The 17412-nt window shown below is 40.0% G+C and overlaps 1 protein-coding gene and 1 pseudogene across 2 annotated transcripts in view; one reads left to right on the top strand and one right to left on the bottom strand.

Moving 5' to 3' along the window:
* Positions 1-17412, bottom strand: part of CTNNAL1 (catenin alpha like 1) — a 68155-nt gene that overhangs the window by 26683 nt on the left and 24060 nt on the right. For both annotated transcript variants that reach the window (XM_053566363.1, XM_053566373.1), the window contains exons 4-9: positions 15909-16028; positions 12771-12860; positions 11612-11782; positions 8081-8281; positions 5487-5573; positions 440-598 (exon numbers count right to left, since the gene is read on the bottom strand). In XM_053566363.1, coding sequence (XP_053422338.1) covers positions 440-598; positions 5487-5573; positions 8081-8281; positions 11612-11782; positions 12771-12860; positions 15909-16028 — 828 coding nt within the window. The remainder of the gene's footprint in view (positions 1-439; positions 599-5486; positions 5574-8080; positions 8282-11611; positions 11783-12770; positions 12861-15908; positions 16029-17412) is intronic.
* Positions 10499-10727, top strand: LOC128568661 (cytochrome c oxidase subunit 6C-like; annotated as a pseudogene).

The following is a 17412-nucleotide window of genomic DNA, read 5'->3' as shown; positions in this document are numbered from 1 at the left end:
CTCAGCTACCACTAGCCCCAGTTACTCTTATGGTTTCCTCCACACCCTGTCTATGCAGTTGTGAAAAGCTCCTTTATTAAACTCTCTTCAAATCATCTTAATTTGAGCATGCCATCTCTTCCCTGCTGATACCCTGACAGATTCAAACAGAAATGAGGTCATACAACGTACCTCCACTGCTCTGCTTCAAATCTAACCTTTCTGAGAGGATGAAGGAAAAGAAGATTAAGAAGTTCATTTGTGGGTTTGAGCATTTTTTTGTTTTAGAGGCCAGACAACTGAGGGACTAGAATACTCATATGCTATCCCTTTAAGATTCCAAAAGAGAGAAAGAAAAAGCTCCAATAAGTTAACCAAACACTGTATTCATGTCATATAAAATTTCCTCATTGTAGTAGAACTGTCAAAAATTTCTTTAGCAATCAAATCTATCACTCACCTCAACAAGCTGCTCTTTCTGTTCAGAGAGTTTACAAGCATAATCAGCCAAAGCTTCTAAATTTCCTTCTACTCCAGTAAGTTTTAATGCTTTTAGAATCACGTGATCAGCATGGTATTTTAATAGATCTGCTGCCAGCTGTGTTGCTGTACTATGAAGCTGCAAAGGGAGGGCATGAAGGGTCATGCAGGAAAGAAAACAAATAAGATTTGTGACCAACCACCTCATAAGCACTTTAAAAACTAAAGAGGAGAAACCTCAACAACCCCACTTGTTCCACTGAGGGGAAAAATGTGCAGTTCCCTAAGGTAATGGCAGGAGTTATGTCACACAGGGGAGTGTACAGGTTCACCCAAGAGCAGGAGTGATGTCTAATTTATCCTTGACCCCCTGGTGCCAGCAGTAATGCTGTTGGAGTAGCCTGGTCCCTTTTTCACCCTATTATCAGCCAGCTGTTTGCTACACAGCTTCCCCCTTAGTTAAAATGTGAGGTATGGAACAGGACTAAGAGCATGGCATTCAGAGTCCCAAGAGGAAAATCAATGGCAGTTCATTATCATTAATAAGATGCTTCTGGAGAAGTTTCGATGTGAGATTCAGGCAATTAGGTATTCAGTAAAATTTGTTAACACCTCCATTATGGCCAGCGCTGTACTGTTATAGACAGCTGGACATGCATGACCAGTAGGACCTGATTCCTGCCCTGCAATCTGTCTGTATCTGCTTTGCAGAACTTTACTCTCTAACTCTATGAACAAATTGGGTCCCAGGATAATAGAAATAATAGATATAAAGATAACAAAAGCCCTGAGGTTTTTATTTAACTTTGGTGGAATGGATTTTAAGCATTACTCACATTTGGACACTATGAACTCTGAAATCTTTTCTTCTTATCCTGCCTTTTTTGTTTTTCTTTTAACCTTGCCTCTGTTTTTTTTTTTTCCTTAATGATGTGACAGGTTATTTTGGGGTTGTCCAGAAACAGATAATTTTTAATAACATTGTTCCAAGAAAAATCTGACTTATAATTAAGCACATTTGAATGAAGTGATTCCTTTTTCTCTGGAAGTAGTCCAATGTCAATTCAAATTACAGGACTTTCTATAAAATTAACAAAAGGACAGTCTGCATTCATGCAACCAAGTGAGAATAATTATAGTCAGAAACAAAGACATTAAAACCACTTTCCTTAAGATTAGCCTATATCACAAAATCCCAAGACCAGAGATGTTGGAGTGGATATGGAGAAAAGGGAACACTTCTACACTGCTGGTGGGAATGCAAATTAATACATTCCTTTTGGAAAGATGTTTGGAGAACACTTAGAGATTTAAAAATAGACCTGCCATTCAATCCTATAATTCCTCTACTAGGCATATAGCCAGAAAACCAAAAATCACACTATAACAAAGATATTTTGTACCAGAATGTTTATTGCAGCCCAATTCATAATCGCTAAGTCATGGAAAAAGCCCAAGTGCCCATCGATCCACGAATGGATTAATTAATTGTGGTATATGTACACCATGGAATATTATGCAGCCTTAAAGAAAGATGGAGACTTTACTTCTTTCATGTTTACATGGATGGAGCTGGCACATATTCTTCTTAGTAAAGTATCTCAAGAATGGAAGAAAAAGTATCCAATGTACTCAGCCCTACTATGAAACTAATCTATGGCTTTCACATGAAAGCTATAACCCAGTTATAACCCAAGAATAGGGGGAAGGGGGAAAGGGAGGGGAGGAGGGGGGAGGTGGGCGGAGGGAGGGTGATTGGTGGGATTACACCTGAGGTGCATCTTACAAGGGTGTATGTGGAGCTTAGTAGATGTAGAATGTAAATGTCTTGACACAGTAACTAGGAAAATGCCAGGAAGGCTATGTTAACCAGTGTGATGAAAATGTGTCAAACTGTCTGTGAAACCAGTGTATGGTGCCCCGTGATTGCATTAATGTACACAGCTATGATTTAATTAAAAACAAAACAAAACAAAAAGAAAAAAAACACTTTCCTTTGGGAACTAAATGCCACATAAGAATTTTAAAAGGATTTAGCTTAACCTGCAGGGCCATTATTTTACAGACTATGAGACAGGTCCAGAGAGATTGAGTGACTTGCCAAGGTCATGTAACTGTAACAAATGGTTCTGGAGACAATTCATTAACAACCAAAAGGAGGAGGGGAGAGCAGATGTGACGTTCCTGCTCTGTGCATGTCCAGACAGCATCTTTATATATATTATCTCCCTTAATCCTCATAGAAATTCTTCAAGGGTGATGTATTTATAACCGTTTAAGAGACAAGGAAAAAGAAGCCCATGGAAAGTCATTCAGTCTGTCACCCAAGGATTTTATCCTATACTCACAGCCGCGATGTTAACAACCGTTAACACAGAATAGGTTGGAATAAAATGCTTTTAAAAAGGCATGTCCAAAAAAAAGAAGAAAAAAAAAAGGCATGAACTTCTGCATTTAACAGGTTGTTCAAATGGAGGTTTCAATAGAGGTATCAGGACCAAAGAAGATGTAAAACAGATCACCATGTATATAATTTATCAAGAAAATTCAAAAACCAGTTTCATTTTCTTTTTGCATTCTTTTTTAATTTCAGATTAATAAGAGGATACAACCCATTAGGTTATATAATTTACACATGACAGATAAAAATCAGAGTTGTAATTGGGTCCTGCACCCAGGGAGTGTGCCCTATACCCATGCTTTGTACCCACTGGGCAGGAAGCTACTGAACCCTCTCCTCTCCCCCCACCCCCACCACTTGCTGCAATTTCGTTTTCTTGAGTCCTTGGCCCCTCTTCAAAAAAAAAAAAAAAAGAATTAAGAAATTATAAAGCTTTTGTGGGGCCGCTTTTTTGGGAGAACTGATGGGCGTACAGACACATTTCAAAGTGGGGGGAACAACATGACGTGGGAGTTGGGGGTAGGGGACGGGAAAGCCTCCACAGAGCACACTACAATACCCATCAAAGTCAGCTTTAAATACCTGCCCAGCCCAAAACCATGCTATAAGGGCACTGGTCACTAAGAACTTTCTGTCTCCCAACTTCTCTCTTCTCTCCCTTGTTCTACAACCTGGCAAAAATCATGAACAGCAGCCACAGAATAGAGGGTGAGGGGAGCGGAAAGGGAGAAGAGACCACATGTTCCCCACAAGCTCCAGGTCAGGTGGCAAGTAGTGAACAGGGGAAAAATCTGCAACTGAATGAATACTGACATGCTAATTAATATTAGGCACTGCAGTGAACATTCTGATTTTTGAGCCGAGATTGTGTTTTATGACTTAAAGCAGGAATTGGTAAGCTTTCTCTGTGAAAGGCCAGAGAGTAAATATTCCAGGCTTTTCAGGCCACACAGCTCTTTTTAGAACTACGCAACTCTGCTGCTGTAGTGTGAAAACAGCAAGCGTGTGCGCAAAAGGGCAGGGCTGCATCCCAAAAGACTCTACTTACAAAAACAGACAGCCCAGTCATAGCTTATGAATCCCTGAGTTAATGTGACCAGATGACTTCCAATTACCTAAGAGTAACCAAATAAGTCACAAGATGACCAAGTTTTCATTTAGGGAACAGGGATTTCTCTTCAACCAAAAAAGTATCTTTATATTATTTATTTAGGTTTTCTTTGAGACAGAGTCTCAAGCTGTCACTCTGGGTAGAGTGCTGTGGCGTCACAGCTCCCAGTAACCTCAAACTCCTGGACTTGAGTGATTCTCTTGCCTCAGCCTCCCAAGTACCTGGGACTACAGGTGCCCACAACACCTGGCTATTTTTGGTTGTAGTTGTCATTGTTTAGCTGGCCCAGCCTGGGTTCCAACCCTCCAGACGTGGTGTATGTGGCTGGCACTGTAACCACTGTGCTACAGGCGCCTAGCCCAAAAAAGAATCTTTAAAAATCAACTTTAATGGGACAGGGCCTGTAGCACAGTGGGTAGGGCGCCAGCCCCATATACCGAGGGTGGTGGGTTCAAACCCGGCCCTGGCCAAACTGCAACAAAAAATAGCCGGGCGTTGTGGCAGGCGCCTGTAGTCCCAGCTACTCGGGAGGCTGAGGCAACAGAATCGCCTAAATCCAGGAGTTGGAGGCTGCTGTGAGCAATGTGACGCCACGGCACTCTACCGAGGGCGATAAAACGAGACTCTGTCTCTACAGAAAAAATAAATAAAAATCAATTTTAATGAAGTATAATTTATATACAACAAAAATATACTCTTTTTGTTGTTGTTGTTTTTGACAGTCTCACTATGTCACCCTTGGTAGAGTACTGTGGCATCACAGCTCACAGCAACCTCAAACTCTTGGGCTTAAGCAATTTTCTTGCCTCAGCCTCCCTAGTAGCTGGAGTCCCCCCACGACACCTGGCTAAAAAGTATACTCATGTTAAAGGTATAGTTTGATGAGTTTTGACAAACATATACAGCTATGCAGTGCAATATTTCAAACATTTCCATGCCCCTTTGTAGTAAATATACTCCAAGTTTTCAACCTAAGCAACCATTGATCTGATTTCTGTCATTATAAATTAGTTTTATCTTTTCTAAATAGAATTGTGAACAACCACCTCATAAGCACTTAAATTGCAAATGAACTTTCTGGACACCCTGTATATATATGTGTGTGTATGTATATATACTGTGTGTGTGGGGGGGGGGGGTGGCTGGCTTTTTCCACTCAGTATAATGTCTTAGTGACACACATTATTACAAGCAGCCGTATTATTCATTTTTATTGCTAAGTGGTATTTGGTAGAGTTATTTCAAAATTCATTTATCAATTCCCATGTTAGCATAAATCTAGGTTTGTACCCAATTTTTGGCTATTATAAACAAAGCTGCTATAAGCATTCATGTACAAGCTTTGAAAACGATGGCACTATTTCAAGGGTGGCTTCAACATAACCATGTCAAAGAAAACTTTTAAAAGCATTTTCTAGGCACATGGGCATACTAACATTAATTCATTTCATATATCCCACACAACGTGAAAATTAGCAAAGAATTTTCAGAGGCTGAATTTCAAACTATACTTACTTCTTTCTTAAGTTCATTAAGACTGTGACCAATTTTCAAAATACTGAGTTCCAGCTCTTCAGTGATGCTTTTTGTTTTCTTGCTTTGCTATAAAGTTTAAAAAGTATATATGTAAAAAAAAAAGTATATATGTAGTATTGCCTCATCTTTTTACTCTGTTAATTCCAATTTTATGCATACTATAAATTACAATAAATTTTATCATCCTGTGAACTTTAAGTAGCAAAATTTTTGAAATTTGCTTAAGGACAGAGTAGAAAATAACATTTTAGTTGTTTAGTTCTACTTTTCTCATGCTAACTATAAATAGGTAAATTTTTAAAACCTAATTTTCTTTAATAAATTCATTATATCCAAAACTAATCTCTTTTATTTCTGCCTAGAAGTTCACTCTTCCCTCTTAACCTAGAAGAAAATTAAAATCCTATTCATCTTTAAGACTTTACACAATGTCTCCTTTTCAGAAAGGGCTTCTCAGATCATCCGATCTAAATCCGATCTCTTTTTAACTGTACTAATCTTCCTCTAAGTAACCATCCTAGTTTGCAACTATATATTTATTTGGGGGGCTATTTTTGTTTGTTTTAAGTCTGTCTTCCCCTACCAGGCCCATATGAGCTCCACGCAAGCTGGGCTCATGTCTACTCTGCTCACCACTGAATGAATCCAAGTACTTGGCACAGCAAATGGCAGGAAGCTGGTGTTCAATCCTTTGCATGAATAAATTGAAGTTCAATGTCCATACCTCCATGACACCTTCTCCATTCCTTTCCTTAAAAAAATGCATCCTTCTTCAAACCCGCTTAACACCTTCTCTTAGAACACTTAACAAAGGTTTCTATACTTGTCTCACAGCTTCTGACAGATTTCCTCATAGTAAAATTCTAAAAGGCAAAGACTTTGCCTTATTCATCTTTAGATTTCTGGTGCTGAGCACACAAAAAGCACTCAGTTACAAATGCTGGAAAAAATGAATGTATGAGAAACAAAGGGTGGCTCAAAGGTTGCCACATATACATACATAGGCAAAATGGGAAATTTTAGCTAAATGTACCTTTATTTACAAAATATTCATACAAATATTTCTTACAAAACATTTCTCTATGTATTGATATATAAATATTAAAATGCAAAATACAAGTTTGTTAATTTTTCCTATGTATGGCAACCTTTGAGACACCTGTGTTATGTGGTGTGCAAAATCAAAGATCTGAGCACTTGTGAAATATGTGAACAGTGCTAATTGCAAATTTAAGTATTGAATTCCCAACACAAAACATTTCAACACAAAAAACTTTCCCTTTTTTGTGACAGGGTCTTGCTCTACCACTCGAGGCTTGAGTGCCATGGCATCATCATAGCTCACTGAAACCTCAAACTGCTAGACTCAAGTGATCTTCCTGCCTCAGCCTTCCAATTATCTAGGGAGATAGGAAGCATCATTCTACCTGGCTATTTTTTATAGAGACAGGGTCTCACTCTTGCTCAGGCTGGTCTTGAACTCCCGGGCTCAAGAGATCCTCCCAAAGTGCTAGGATTACAGGTGTGAGGCACCATGCCCAGCCACAAGAAATTCTTCATTATGAGCACTGGGAATAATACTTAACACTGAAGCAATCTACACTTCAGATTACATATCACACAGATAATTCCAACTGAACACAAAATATTGCGAAAATTTCTTACACCTCTCTAGGGCAACATTCCCCATTACTATAAGCATTTGTGTTGTTGTGATGATAATATCTGACGAATCTGTGATTCATATCTACTTTCATTTATAAATCAATTTATTTACAAGGATCATGACTTCCAAATTTGTTCTATCCTTGTATGTTGTAAACCATGTTAAATACTTTTTGACAAAGCCTAGGTCTGACATAAATAAATGGTGCCAGAAACACATCCCAGAGCTCTGTCTGTGCATTTTGCAATCCATCTGCTATAAGAAATTGTGCATACACTTCTGGTGCTGGCCTGCTCTGCCACTCTTGCCCAGATAGCCTCCTATGTTTTAAACACACCTGGTGCCTATGTAGTACTCATGGAGCAGCTGCCTGCCAATCTGAGACCATGAATCTCTGAAAGGGTGAAAAATCTTTTATCTGCCAGCTGGATCTATCCTTGTCTTCATTGCTGGATCTTTATGTTTTCTCAAGTGTTGTGCCTATAATCAGCTGTCCTCAAAGTTAAGAACTATGCACATCTGAATGTTCCAGCAGAAAGACTCAAGTCCTAAGAACCTCTAGGTAGGGGTCTACTCCTCTGCTCTTCATGGTGAAGAAGCATTTGGGGGAGTTATTTTCCAGAGTTGAGCTTGGTAAAAGAGTGGGTAAAACAGGGTCAACTAATGATGGTGACAAAGACACAGAATCCAGACTGGCCTTGATGAGAAACAGTGGGCCTGAAAATGCTGAGTAGTGTGAGAGCTTCATCGGAAGCCTGGTTTGGCCAGCTAGGAGGGAAAAGGGATGAGTTGTCTTGTCCCATTCTAGACCAAATTCATACTCCTAGTGATTACGTTAGTTTTGTAGCCCTCCAAACTTTAGGGAAAAACTACATATAAGATTTATTTTGATGAAAAAAGTTCTTACAGCTTGAATCCACACCGAAATGAATTGCTGCACTTCCATTCTTGCCTGAGTTGACAGTTCCAATATGCGTTCCCTGTGCTCATGGCTGGTGTAAGCAGAATCAGTAAAGTCCTCTATACGCTCCAAGATGGCCTCCAGTGTTGCAGAAAGGTTCTCTTTAGACTGAAAATAAAGATTGTCCTGAAGAGCTTCAATATTCATCTGAGAACAAAAAGGATATGCATCCATGTGAGTCAATATTATAACTTGACCAAAATGCACAGTGATTTCTAATAGTACCTAGGATAACGCTGGCAATTTTGGGTTTTTTTTTTGCAGTTTTTGGCCAGGGCTGGGTTTGAACCCGCCACCTCCAGCATATGGGGCCAGCGCCCTACTCCTTTGATCCACAGGCGCCACCCTCACTAGCAGTTTCTTTCCCAGGCAGAAGGGAAATAGAGCCTCTAATAACAACTGTATTTTCCAGTAACCAAAAAGGACACATTGTTCAAGAGCCAACAAAGGCCATGCAAAGCTCCATTCCCAGAGTCATCAACATGCTGCCATGCCTATGAGATTAGTGAATCCTAAGGCAGAAAGAGTATCATCATGTAGCAACTGGTGGGAAAAATGAGCCATCTCCAGGTAAAGGATTTGCATCTGAAAAACTGCCTAGGCAAAGTCCTAGAAGATACCATCCAAATAGGAATATGTGCTGAGCCCATATGGGTGTGGAAGGTATGGGGTGTGACTGGGACTGCAGAAGACATCAAATTTTCCTTCATTAGCTCAGCAAAGGTTCTCCTAGTCACCTAACTGGTCTTTCTACATTTTGTTTTATGACCCCCTAATAGCACCTCATTGGCCCAAACATCTCCTACCAGGAGGCCTGCATAATCTCACCAAAATACAAACCTTCTGATACTGCCACCTCCCTCTAATTAGTTCCTCACCATCTATAGAGACTGCAGCCCAAAGTTCTGTGGTACAGCACAAAATCCTCTATGGCAGCAATCCCCAACCTTTTTGTCACCAGGGACCGGTTTCAGGGAAGACAATTTGTCCACAGATAGGGGGTGGGGAGTGGCAGATAGAGAATCTCATGCCCCCGCTGATGCCACAGGACACAGAACTCAGGCCCCAGACAATCCTTCACTTCATCCCCCTCTTTGGTGTTCCTTGAATGTGTGATGAATGCACTCTCACTTGTGCAACCTTTCTCTTGCTTAGCTTTCTAAGATACATTTTACCACTTCTGCCTTAACTAACCTATAGTTCATGAAATATGTCACAAAGACAACTTGGGCCAATGGGCAATAAACAGTGATGGCCAATGTCATGGTTACAATGAATGCGATAAGGACAGCTTACATTTGTGTAGTACTTTAAAGTCCTTTCACAAATATTATTTTAAGTTAATCCTTACATATGACCCATTTTAACGTGATCTATGAAAATACCAAAGTTCAGGAAGGTCAAGAGGCTAAAAGGGAGTGCTTGTTTCCCCTTCTCCTAAAAATAGCAAAAATTAGCCAGGCATCTTGGCAGGCACCTGTAGTCCCACTTACTCAGGAGGCTGAGGTAGGAGGATTGCTTGAGGCCAGGAATTTGAGGTTGCTATGAGCTAGGCTGATACTATGGCACTCTAGCGTGGGTAAAAAGATAGAGATTTTGTCTCAAAAAGTAAAAAAAAAAAAGAACAGAGACAGTATGTTTTTAGATAGTAACTCAGTAGAGTTTTGTGGGGGTTTTGAAGGCTACTCATTGACACAGTTTCATAAGATCTGTTCATAAATTCACAGCACCAAATACAGTCAAGTATCCAGTTTCCTTCTATAGATTATACTCTTCATCAAAACAAAAGTGAAATGCCAAAGAGATAACCAAGACTGAGCCTGTTCATAATGGTGCTGTCTCTGGGAAGCCTGATCATGAAAGGGCAGCTGCCACAGGCAGGGGCTGCTCCTCCCCGACCCAGCCCGCAAGTGCACAGGAGGAGTCAAAGCCCTGCTTCCCACCTGATTTCCCTCATTATCCTTTGACCTTTGATAACACATCTCCTCCCTCAGCATTTATAAAAAGAGTAGAAAAATAATCCCTAAGATCCCTTTCAGCAATAAAAAAGGGTCCTTGCAGGCTCTTTTCTCTCAGGAAGAGATTTAGGGGTAGGCCTGGCATAAGGACAAACAAACCCAGAGGTGTAAACTCAAAGGTCATAGACTTTGGGATTAGACAGTCCTGTATCTAAAGATGGGTCCCCACTTATTAGCTTTCCTGCTCAAAAAAAAAAAAAAAACTGGAGGTGATTACATCTACCTAAAAGGCCAAGTAGGAATTTAAAAAAATACTTATTAAGAGTACGGCCCTTGGCAGGTCGTGTGTACCTCAGCTGGGAAGGACGCATTGAGGTTGGCATACCCATCAAGGTCAGTGACTACCATGGCTTCTAGTGCTTTGGCCAAACCTCAGATGCGTGGCCTCTTGGCTAGGTGCCTGCAGATTCATATTGTTGGAGCATTTTTTTGTATCCCTGGGGGTTGCAGCTTTCTATAAGTATGCTGTGGCTGAACTAAGAAAAAAGGCATATGCAGATTTCTATAGAAATTATGATTCTATGAAAGATTTTGAGAAGACGAGGAAGGCTGGTATCTTTCAGAGCGTAAAGTGATTTTGGAATATAAAGAATTTCTTTGGCTGATTTACATAGACATTTGTCACTGACCCGTGTTCCTGAGCTATGAATATGAGTGATAAATAAACTATTAATAAACTAAAAAAAAAAAAAGTACAGCCCTTAAAAAGGCACATTCTTCCATTACTTTCTTTCACCCTATGTTCCTACTTGACCTTCACACAATTAGAAGTCAAAGTGAACTGAGATGAAAACATACCACCCTTGTCACAGCCCTGTCTATTAGAGAGGTGGGTAGCCCTTAGCATATTAGATAACTTCCCAAGGTCTTAGTTTTTCCATCTGTTAAATCAAGAGATCGTACTAGATGATTTCCTAGGGTCCTCCTGACTCAGACATTGCTTTTATCCAAAAAATTATGTTCACCATCTCTCTGATTTCTGATGAAAAATTGGTCACACTGACTAGTTTCCAAGTCTAGTTCTTGAGAGGATAATCTGAGTTCATACATTTAAAGCACTCAGAACACGGCTCAAGGTATCAACCTTATTGAACAAGGAGGAGCAGAAATTCTAGTACAAATGATATGCTATTTGTCATCCATGGATGGTCTGACACTACTCAAAAAATGAGAAGGGAACATCCTTCTAAATGTTGGGATAGGAATGGGAAAGGTGCAGCCAGACCACACAGCTAAATACGGACAGAGTAACTGCTATAACCAAAGACCAGCGTTCTTTGTAAATATAACACTAAGCCAAATATCGCCAAACATTAGGTTTGAACATAGTGGCACTGCTTAAAAAAGTTAGTATCTGCTTTTGAAGCATTATTCTAAAGCATTATACAAAAATATGAACACTATGTATAACAATGTTCCTTTAAAAGAAAAAATCAAAATACATTGTCTTTATTTTTACCTTGAATTCTTTAATTCCGGTAAAAATACTCATAGATGAAATGTCAGTCTCTCCATTCAGCTTACAGTCAGTCACAATTTCAATGACCTTATCCAATGCTACTTTCATGCGGTCAAATACTCCTTCTTTGTTTTTATGGGCAGATTCACAGTTGGGATGTCTGAGACACGTCTTCGAAACAATTGAAAATTTTTACTTTAATATTTGATCCGTATCGTTAACACACAAAATCTTACAGAGAACATGTCATGCTAATAAAAATGGTTCTTTACCAAAATCTCCTGCGTCCCTGGCTCACCCAGCTGCTTCTCCTCACTAAAGTGGAAGCAGGATGAGTAAAAAGCGATAGCAAGGTTAAGTGAAAAATGCAGAGTGCAAAACTAAACCTTTACACTTCAATAATAAGGTCAATTAAAATTTTTGCAAGGGCAAAAAAACCCTATCTCTTCAGCATATGCAAGAACTAAAAAAGGAGAAACACTAAACAGAGATAAAATGACCATGGATGCACCTTTGACTTTTAAAAAATGATGTAAATGAAAAGCTACCCAAAGGCCTCCATAGAACACAGCCTTCCAAGTGGGCTCCATGAAGTCTGTTTTTGTGGCTTCACTGATCCTAGTATAAATATTCTCAAAAGAAAAGGCAATTCTAAACAAACTGCCTATGAGACATTTATTAGCTCATTGTTGAACTGCATCACCAACTTGCTGGCCAACTGCTGTTTGGATTGACTATTTTGTTGGAAGTAGAAAAGGAATCAGAGAAATGAATTTACAGAATAAACAAAGGGCTGACTTCACACTCCACTGTTACTTAACAGATCCTAACTTGCTCTGCTTTTTCTAGAGCATGTGGCTCTAGAAAGTGGAAGAATCCTGCAGGTAGTAACTGAGTCTGACAGGTTGTGATTCACAGTACCTAATATATCATCTTCTGCTTAGCTGCTCAATCTGCTGACTTGTAGATTAATTACCATTTAATTGGGGAAGAAAATTTAGCATCCCTTATAAATAATAACGGAGAGTTGACTATTCAGGCCTATGTTCTAAGTTATTGCTTTGATCTTTTTAAAAATGTAAAATATGTTAACTAAGTGCATTTAATCAAGTTTTCTATTAATCAATGTATAACACAGCAAGAACAAAAATCTTCTTACCTTTGAAGCTGTGAGAAGCATCATGGTACACTTTTCAAGAACTGCCCTAGATGCTGCCATTTTTGCTTTTTTCTTTTCATCTTTCAAGTCCTAAATATGAAATAAAATCACTGAGCAGTCTAAGGTCATATAAACAATCCAGCTTCTTGAAAAATCATTTACTCAACAATCATACTCAAACATTCAGTAACACTGGTAAGCAAAACCAACCTGTGGGTCTAGGTGACAATGCATCAAGTGTACATGCCACACACAACACCTGTAAACCACAAATGACACTATGCACTGGAGAGTGACAGCAAGTGACCGAAAAAACAACATCTCAACTGGAAAAGGCTGGTCCACAGGACAAAATAGACACCTCCATAAAACCAGATGGTCCAAGAAGCACTAAGCAAAGCATCCCAGTATTGCCAAAAGCATTTGCCCAGGCTTGGGACCTTCTACTCCCTTGGCCCATGGCACCACCATCTCTTACAGGCTTACAATAATAGGCGCTCAAGTGGTCTCCCTGCCTCTACCCTGTCTCCCTACAAACTATTCTCAATGTGGCAGCTAGAGAGATACTATTAAAATATGTCACGAAGTATCACTCGCCTACTTAAAACATTCAGTGGCTCCTCATTTTAATTAAAGCCAAAGCCCTTGCCCAGTACTCCTCTGATGTCATCTTCACCCTCACTCACTCTGATCCACCCACTGGCCTTCTGGTGTTCTAAACACATCACGCATGTTTCTGTTTTATTGTCTGTCTCCTCCCACCACTACTAAAATGTAAGCTCCATGAGTACAGAAGTTTTTGTCTCTTTATTTACTGTTATATACCCAACACCTAGAACAGTACCTAGTTCACAGGAAGCAGCTGGTGAATATTTGCTGAGTAAACTGAATGAATAAATCTGGACTACAGCTCTTTTCAGAGTATTCTGACCATACTAAGGAGAAAGCGTCTGAGCCCTGGATGCGTATTCCATAAAAATGATCTAGGAGCAGCACTTGTCATACACATAGATGCCAAAGTGGCTCCTAGTAAGTTTCAGGTGTTCCAAATGTGATGAGTTACATTTTAAAACATAGATAGCTCTTGTTATCTATGTATACACAGATACAGCCAAAGTATACACAGTTATAAAGTGTTGGATCACAATCTTACAAGAATTAAAAAAAAAAAAAAAAGGTTCTCCGAACCAAATGTCTAACTACAAATCAAACTAATGGTTATGTCCAGAGGGTGAAGAGGATCCTGCAGAAAGGATAATTGAAGGATGGTAACTTTAGAACCTATACATCATGCCGTGCTTTCTCAAGTGATCCAGAAACTGTTGGATAAGCTATTATTATGATGAAAGTACTCAAGCAAAGAATGTTTACAGGAAAAGAGAGAAGGAGAAAAAAGTTAAAGAGAAAGAGAAGGAAAAGAAAATATTATTTTATTGGCCAGGGTATAAGGGCTCACGCCTATAATCTCAGCACTCTGGGAGGCTGAGGTGGAAGGATTGTTTGAGGTCAAAAGTTTGAGGCCAGCCTGAGCAAAGTGAGACATTGCCTCTATTAAAAAGAGAAAACTGGGGGCAAGACATGATTGCAAGAGGGACTTTACCTAACAATTGCAATCAGTGTAACCTGGCTTATTGTACCCTCAATGAATCCTCAACAATAAAAAAAAATAATAAAATAAAAATAAAAAGAGAAAATTAGCCAGGTGTGGTGATGTGTGCCTATAGTCCCAGCTACTCAAGAAGCTGTGGCAGGAGGATAGCTTGAGCCCAGGTGTCTGAGGTTGCTGTGCACTAGGCCGAGCCCATGGCATGCTAGCCCAGGCAACAGAGCAAGACCCTGTATCCAAAAGAAAAAAATACTTTATAAAGAACAATGTTGGCAGAACAGAAAATGAAACAATAAGGTGCCAATAGAAACAGCTTGGGTATAAGAGACTGACACCATCATCCAGCCTGCTGCTCTGCAGGCCAATAACCATCAGCCAACTCTAGCTGCAACTAGGAAAGTTTTGTGTCCAAAACTAAGAGAACAGACTATGGGACTATACTCAGAAGTATCTCAAAAAAATGACCAATTATTATATAGGTGTCCGTGAAGTTCAAGTGCAATTTAAAATAGTTTTAAATTTTAAATTGCACACGAACTTTATGGACACCATGTGTATTTAACCTGCTGACAAAGGTAGACTCATACACAAATATCCCAAAGGGCAAAGTCAATCCTGAATATAACATGACCTTCCACCTGCCTAAATTTAAGAGTTTATATTCTGAATTGAGGTGCAGACTCATGAGGAATTAATATCATGTTGTAGTTTAGACTTTAGATTAAGACATAACTGAGTTCAATCTCTAGCATTGTGACCTTGAGAAAGTTTATTATCCACTCAGGTTCAGTTCTGTCATATGTAAAAGAGAAATGATAATACCTACCTTACAGAGATGTTTCAGAATTAAACAGGATCATGTGTGAGTTATTACTATTAATCTAAAGTGGTAAGAATAACAGAAACATGCTAATGAGAGACTATAGAATACATATGATGGGCTCAGCACCTGTGGCTCAGCAGCAGGGCGCCAGCCACATGCACTGGGGCTGGTGGGTTCGAACCCAGCCTGGGCCTGCTAAACAACAACGACAACTACAACAACAACAAAATAGCCGGGCATTGTGGCGGGCACCTATAGTCACAGCTACTTGGGAAGCTAAGGTAAGAGAATTGCTTAAGCCCAAGACTTAGAGGTTGCTGTGAGCTGTGACAGCACAGCACTCTACTGAGGGCGACATAGTGAGATTCTGTCTCAATAAAAAAATACATCTGATGACTCAACTTACTTGCCTGAGCCCTGGTAGAGGAGCTAAATGAAAAGCTTCATAAAAGAGAAAAGTCTGAAGTTGTGCCCTGAAGTAAGTATGACCTTTCCCAGTGTGTAAGGTGGGGACCCAATTAATTGTTATATGTGTACAAAAAAGGGTATACTTACTTTATCCTGGTTTATGTACAAAAAGGCTTTTAAGACCAAGATTATATATTTAATAAGGAGAGAAACCAACCTAAAAGATTCCAAAGATTACACCTCCATCCAAACTAAAAAATACTCATTTATCTGCAGGTTTTAAAATGTGGTAAATACATACATTTTGCCTGTCTCCAGTCAGATGTGCAAACTCCACCATTTCATTTCCAAATTGACTAAATATTTGGACAAACTCTTGAAAGCTATTCACTCTCTCTAGTCTTTCCATAGTTGCAAGAACCTGTAAAACAGAGAATATTTCATTATCAAGTGATAGATAGGTAAGGGACTGAGATTGCCAAGGCTGAGGACCAAGGGGAAGAAAAGGAAATTCTAAATTCTAGGGGAAAGCTGAAAAAGGAGGAGCCAGAAAAGAAGGCAGAGAAGGAGGGGCTCGGAGAAGTGGAGGCCGAGTGAGGGGTTAGAAGCATTTAGGGAATGACTCGTTTTTAGGACGAGGAGACGTGGGCTTACTAGAAAAGGAAAAAGCAAAAGGATAAATGAAACAACGAAATATACAAGTGGAGGGATCACTTCTGCAGCCAAGGCTGGAGAAGGTGGGAATGGGCAGAACTACAGTCATCCAACTGCCAGAGAATCAGGGAAGGGTGAGGGTGGAGGACGACACGCAGAACCTCAAGGCTCCACGAACTGAGAGAACAGGAACCCTAACCTTCCCAGAAAGCAGGAAGAAGGTGAAGGGAGGGCTGGGACCTTGCGAGCAGGAAAACAGGTTGGATCAGCAGGGAAGGGTCTCTGTTGAATAAATCACCGGCCAAGAAGCTTTGGGCAGTTGGGGGTGGACAGAGTGTGGACCTGCCACAGAGCCAGTAAACACTGCACTGGGTTTTCTTGGCATAAGAAATAAGGTAAATAGATGTGAAACATATTTCAAATACTTTTCTTTAAAATAACACTACTGGATTAGTTTTAGTCAGACCAAGAGAAGCTAAAAAACACAGATATGCTGTGTTTACTTATTTTTAATGAGGATATGATGAATATTTGTCATGATAATCTGCCCTGGCAGCTCAGGAAGTCCAGGCGACTAACACAGATAAGGCACATTACCACCCCTGAGCACAGCCGCTGTCCTCCAGAGAGGAAGGTTGTTTCTATGCCCCTGGTACTGCCAGATTCATATCTCCAATTACTTTTTAAACTTAGGCTTTTGATTCACTCTATACTTCTCGGGTGTTTTGACCTCAAACCCTACCAGGACTCTCCCTTTCCTGGCTGGCTGCCCTCCTCCCTGCCTAACGGAGGATCCAGGGAAAGAAGAGGCTGTGTTTGTACTGGGTTCCTGGATGATCGAGAGGTACAACCATTACCCAAGAGACTGGAAGGAGTTCTGGACCAGGAGAGCCTAAATCCACCCTCCACACATTGTGATTAATCAGTAACAGTTAGGGACTCTGCATACACAAATTTTGTAGCTGTGGATAATTATGGTTTGTACTGATTTAATTTTGTCTTAAGTTTACCCTCTGATTTGGAAAATCCAAAAGATGGAAGGATGCAGTATTTTTTGTCAAGTGTGTACAGACACAACTGTGGTGCCCGGCTCTCCTTTCTGAAGGTCATACTTACACATTCAGAGCTTCTACCAACAAGCCTCAACAAGT

The sequence above is a fragment of the Nycticebus coucang genome, chromosome 2, assembly GCF_027406575.1.
Source record: "Nycticebus coucang isolate mNycCou1 chromosome 2, mNycCou1.pri, whole genome shotgun sequence".
In the NCBI taxonomy this organism is placed as follows: Eukaryota; Metazoa; Chordata; class Mammalia; order Primates; family Lorisidae; genus Nycticebus; species Nycticebus coucang.
This window is presented reverse-complemented; position numbering and strand designations above follow the sequence as displayed.